The sequence below is a fragment of the Sceloporus occidentalis genome, unplaced genomic scaffold (genome assembly GCF_023333645.1).
Source record: "Sceloporus occidentalis isolate IW3139 unplaced genomic scaffold, rSceOcc1.0.p SCAF_2, whole genome shotgun sequence".
Lineage (NCBI taxonomy): Eukaryota > Metazoa > Chordata > Lepidosauria > Squamata > Phrynosomatidae > Sceloporus > Sceloporus occidentalis.
The window spans coordinates 250,861,788-250,867,275 of NW_028316982.1; the positions used below are offsets into that span (position 1 = coordinate 250,861,788).

The 5,488-nt window shown below is 39.4% G+C and overlaps 1 protein-coding gene across 1 annotated transcript; it reads left to right on the forward strand.

Annotated features, from left to right (window-relative positions):
• The first annotated feature begins 1,086 nt into the window (after positions 1-1,086).
• On the forward strand, positions 1,087-5,070 carry LOC149319984 (vitelline membrane outer layer protein 1-like). The gene is made up of 3 exons (XM_089508239.1): positions 1,087-1,261; positions 2,746-2,840; positions 3,977-5,070. Exons 1-3 carry the CDS (start codon positions 1,091-1,093, stop codon positions 4,269-4,271), a joined length of 561 nt encoding a protein of 186 aa, XP_089364365.1. The 5' UTR covers positions 1,087-1,090; the 3' UTR covers positions 4,272-5,070.
• Positions 5,071-5,488: the final 418 nt, after the last annotated feature.

Genomic DNA, 5,488 nt, shown 5'->3' on the forward strand with positions numbered 1-5,488 from the left:
CAGCTAAAAAGGCCAATGCAATTTTAGGCTGCATCAATAGAAGTATAGTGTCTAGATCAAGGGAAGTAATAGTGCCACTCTCTTCTGCTTTTGTCAGGCCCCACCTGGAATACTGTGTCCAGTTCTGGGCACCACAATTCAAGAAGAATGTTGAGAAACTGGAGCGTGTCCAAAGGAGAGTGACTAAAATGGTGAAGGGTCTGGAAACCATGTCCTATGAGGAATGACTTAGGGAGCTGTGGATGTTTAGCCCGGAGAAGAGAAGGTTAAGAAGTGATATGATAGCCCTGTTTAAATACTTAAAGGAATGTTGTATTGAGGAGGGAGTAAGCTTGTTTTCTGCTGCTCCAGAGAATAGGACCCGGAACAATGGATGCAAGCTACAGGAAAAGAGCTTCCATCTCAACACTGTGAAGAACTTCCTGACAGTAAGAGCTATTTGACAATGGAACACACTCCCTTGGAGAGTGGTGGAATCTTCTTCTTCTGAGATTTTTAAACAGAGGTTGGATGGTGATCTGTTGGCGGTGCTTTGATGGCAGGGGTTGGACTGGATGGCCCTTGTGGTCTCTTCCAACTCTACGAGTCTATGATTCTATAGTCTGATTTTGCATTGTATCAGTTGACTGCTTTTGCAACATCTTTTCTTAGTATGAAGAAACACATAAGCACATAACCAAAGGTAATTTCAGTCTCCAAACTAGGCCTGATGCCAGACTAAAATGGGTCTAGATAATTGACAACAGTTTTTCTATCCCATTTTGAGGGAAAGAAACAAATATTTTGGGCCAAGAAGTTTCTAAGTTAATAGCAGGGCAAAGGAAATGTTGATGTTTATCAGTTCTAACCCTCTTTAGATCAGCCTCAGCCCACATTACAATCAACTACGAGTGACTTTTATAGCACTATCTATCTTGTTTAACAATTTAGCAAAGTCAAGTCAAGTCTATTTTTATGTGTTGCCTCAATTTTCAGAATGTTCTAAAAGAATTTCCCTGCTTCCAGATATGACTCAGTTCAAATTCCCGGGCTATAAATTCTCAAGCTCTTAGCCTTCCACTTCACTTCTCCATCTACACTCAGAGTGGCAATGGACTTCTACATGAGCACTTTGCTCTTCTTGATCCTTTCCTGCTGCCTCTGGGATGCAGAAGCTGAAGAAGTCATTAACCTTATCACAGTACAAAATGGAGGACAGTGGGGTAGTTGGAGGATTCCAGAATTTTATCGTGCGGGCTTTGCCAATGGCTTCTCATTAAAGGTAGGTTACTTCTCTTTTTTTGGACTCTGGTGCCCTTAAGTTAAGATAGTTTAGCCTTAGCCAGCATGCCCAATTTTAAAAAAAACATAGTGAAAGGTGTAGTCCCAAATCTGCTGTGCTCAGCAATGAAGTCATAAGGCTACACTAAGGCAACTGATCACAAACACTTACAGATTTGCATAGGGAAATCCACAAGCTTCATTTGTTACAGCTGTAGAAGGCTTGGCCCAGATGGAATCAGCTTCAGCACTGGCAACCTGGCTGTTGGTATTCCTCCCTGGAGTGATGGCTGTTGGGTTGTTATGTAGATGTAAACCTCTGTGTGGATCTCCAGTCACCTGGGTGCAAAACTAGGCTTTCTGCCCCTGAGCTGGGTGTGCCCCATGCTACCTTCACACACACTCAAGGGCCCTTAATGGAGCCCCAGTAAACAATATGATCACCACAGATCCATACCAAAGTCTTCCTTAGCCCTGAAAATGAGGAGCAGCAGCACATAATGTGTAAAAGCTCTTGTCTCCTGTTTTCAAGTAAAAGAGTTCTATATTTCATACAAGGCTGAATCCATCAGTACTTTTTCTTTAAAGAAGCACTACAGTTTTCTTTGTTTTTGCCTAGATGTGTTCAGAGAAGTAAGGACAGGATCCAAACAAAGGAGAGAAAGAAAAAACAACCCCTCCCCCCCAAGAAAAAGGTCTGATAGTATCCGCTCCCCCACCCCGCTACTACCTACACTCTTTTATCTAAACCAGGGTGGATATATACCTCAAATTCAGCAGACTGACCATCCTCCAACATCCACACCTGGCAGCAGAGGTGGCTGCCCCTATTTTAAATGAATGATTCTTAAATCCCCTGGTTTCACTCTCAACTTAAATAGTCACAAGGAGAGCCATATACAGTTATCAAGAATGGGAGTGGTGTCCTCATGCATTAGTAAGTTGCCCCAATTTGGAATGCAGAGCACAAGAAAGGTCCTGATTGTCCAGACTGGGCAAGGACAAAGTCCTCTTACCACCCTAAAGTGGGCAGCCATGCTTTTTCCAAGCTGTACCCTTAGGTGTTGGTCTGATAACTGACCATGAGCCTGATGTACCTAACCAGATGACTGGTCCTGAATGCCCTGAAGAAGACCAGCGTATATGCTGTCTCAAACAGTTTGACCTTGACTTAAACTACTTGTGGTCATTTCTCCAACAGTTTCCAAATTCATATGGACAGAGGTAGATTAATCCCTTTCTCACCAAAGGGGGGGGGGGAATGATAAATTCTTGAAATATCATTTTTCAAAATGCTACATTGGACTCCAAACTGAATCCAAGTCTTCTTTCACATCCTTATTTTCACACTTTTTAAAAAAGTTATCAAACATGACTATCATTAGATCCAACTCAGTGTCCTCTATTCATGGACAGATCTAAGCAATAGTGCAATTTTAGATTTATCCAGTTTTATCATTCTCTCTTTATCTTTTCTTCCACCAGGTAGAAAGCAATCAAGGTAAAGGGGATGACAGTGCCCTGAATGGAATCAAACTGTACTGTACTAATGGCCAAGTAATTGAATCTGAGTCTGGAAAGTAAGTACATGCATCACTTTCATTTTTGTTTTCTTGTATTATTTGGAAAATGGTATTTGGATGGGTAAAATAGTTTGAATTAAGTTAGTTCAGTATGCACCAAAGATCACAGTGATCCAGAACAGATGGGCAGGGGAAAGTGGTTTGATTCTGTTTTCTCTCTCAGTCATGCACACACACCTGAGCTGAAGGAGTTTGCTATTTCTTTTTGTATTTGTCTGAATTTGTTTTTAAATATAGATCTACAAGTTCATGAAATGGCAGCAAATTAGTAGGCATTTAACATATTGCTGCATTTTTACTATCAAGGAACAAGGAGCGGCTTGGATGACTGCATATTCCCCAGCCCTACTTTAAGTGAAGAAATGTAACATACAATGCAACAAAACAAAACAAAACAAAACAAAACAAAACAAACAACAGTTTATTAATAAAGAAGCCTATGGACACCAATATGGGAGCAAGGTTAAGCATAAAAAAAAGCACTGAATAATGGTGATGCCTCAGTGGGATTCCTATGCTAGAGTTGGAAAAGGATGACTATGTACACCTTTCAAACAGGTCATTAAAATTTGCTCAGGGAGATTCACAAATATAATAGTGTCCAATAAAATATTATTGACCAGCATGGGGACAAATAAATGTATGAGTTGCTCATACTACTCGCCTCTTCTGATGCAAGAGATCTAAATTTTACATAGGTCAGGGATGGGCAAAATGCAGCTCTTAGGCTGCATGAAGCTCCCAGGGCTGTTTTTGTGGCCTCCAGGTTCAATATTTTCCCCATCCTAAACAATCTCTGGAAGATGTGGAATGCTTGCCCATTATGTTTGGGAACCTCCTTGCTCCGCACAAAATTGTTAATCTTTTTTTTAATTTTCTTGCTCCAAAGTGTCTTCTATGAGGTGTGTGAGGCATTAGTATCACATTTCGATCTGTCCATCCAATTTATGTACAGGTCATGCCATTTTGGAAAGAGGGAGAAGACATTTACTTTCCCCCTCAAATGGTCCAAAAGAGGCCTTTACTTACTAACTTCCTTATTTATTATTTATATCTTACCTTTCTCCTGATATTGGGACCCAAGGCAGTTAACGTGATCAATTTCTGGCTAACATTATTGTTTTCTTTGACAGGTGGGGACAATGGACGAAGGTTCAATATTGTCCAAAAGGCAAGCTAGTCTCTTTCTCACTAAGAGTGGAAAGAAATCAAGGGAGTGGTGATAATACAGCAGCCAACAACATCAAGTTTTCATGTGATGATGGAAGTGAACTCACTGGTGATGGAGCAGGCTGGGGTGATTTTGGTCTGTGGAGCCCTCAATGTCACTTTGGCGCCATATGTGGGATTGTGACAAAGGTAGAGGAAGACCAAGGAAGTGGTGATGACTCAGCACTTAATGATGTGAAATTCTTCTGCTGCAAATAAAGTATAAGTATTTTTCCTCCTAGAATTAGTCATTTCCCACAAACTGTGATAACCAGCTTAATTTTCCCAATAGTTTACCAAAAATTTCTTATTGATTTACTGTTATCTGCTTCTTAAAATATCAATAATATGTATTCTAAAGTCACAATATGTAGTACTGACAATCAGGTAGTGGTTATTAACAAGGATATCTTCTATCTAAATTAATAAGAACAGTGTTCATTGGAACAAATCTAGAACTTCTCAATCATTCTGGATGCACCCTCAGTTTACTCAATAATGAATTTTTCTGTATAATTAACAGATTTTCTATATTCTGTAAACATAAGATACATGATGCCCAAACTACTGTCTTTATTAGAATCCATATTTGGTTTCTTTTCTTTTTTTTCATGCATCAACAGTAGTGATTCCATTTTAATCACACCAAATCTGCTTGACAACTCTGAATGAAATTCAAAGTAACTGTAATCTCAGATTTGGTTAGATTTACAGTACATCTATACCTTTAATCACTCCATTTGTTATTCAGAATGGTTAAAAAAAAGCTCTTTATATGAAAACATCTGGCCTCCACATGCTCCAGAAAGGAACATATGCTGAGCTCCAATAATTTTTATGCTCAGAATAGCCATCTCACTTGTTTTCCAGTGGTTTAGCAAGGTGATTTGTTGTTGCTTTATGATTTCAAGTCATTTCGGACTTATGGTGACCGTAAGGGGATTTCAGAGGCTTTTTCCAATAGAAAAGAATATAGTTTTTCCTGTAGCAAAGAAACAGTAGTAACCTATAAAAAAATTAAAAAGCTAATAAATAAATACATCTATATGTTAATGTGTGTTCATTCTTTTTGTACTTGTTATGCTCCTTTCTTTTGAGGTTTCCATGTGTGAATTTGTCATCAAAAGAGAGAGTCAATATGGTGCACTGGTCTAGAGCATTAGACTGGAATTGAGTGTATCCAGGCTAAGTCCCTCATGAACCATAATACTCTAAATCACAATCCCTTGTGAACCTTAAAACTCTGGCCTTTGGCCAGTCACTCACATTTTATCTGTCTCACCTCACAGGGCTGTTAGGAGGATTATGCTCCTATGGGGGCCCTAGAACCTAAGGGCCTCACTCTGCCCAGTTTTCTTGTTCTGTCCATAGATAACTTACAAATATAATTAGAAATACACTTATTTCCCTTACTCTCACAACTTTCTCCCTATTCC

What these genes read in the sequence shown, in the direction of transcription:
- LOC149319984 (XM_089508239.1), top strand. Translation starts at nt 1,091, where the DNA reads ATGGACTTCTACATGAGCACTTTGCTCTTCTTGATCCTTTCCTGCTGC. An exon ending in CCAATGGCTTCTCATTAAAG is followed by an intron (nt 1,262 to 2,745) that starts GTAGGTTACTTC and finishes TTCTTCCACCAG; the next exon opens with GTAGAAAGCAATCAAGGTAA. An exon ending in ATTGAATCTGAGTCTGGAAA is followed by an intron (nt 2,841 to 3,976) that starts GTAAGTACATGC and finishes TTTCTTTGACAG; the next exon opens with GTGGGGACAATGGACGAAGG.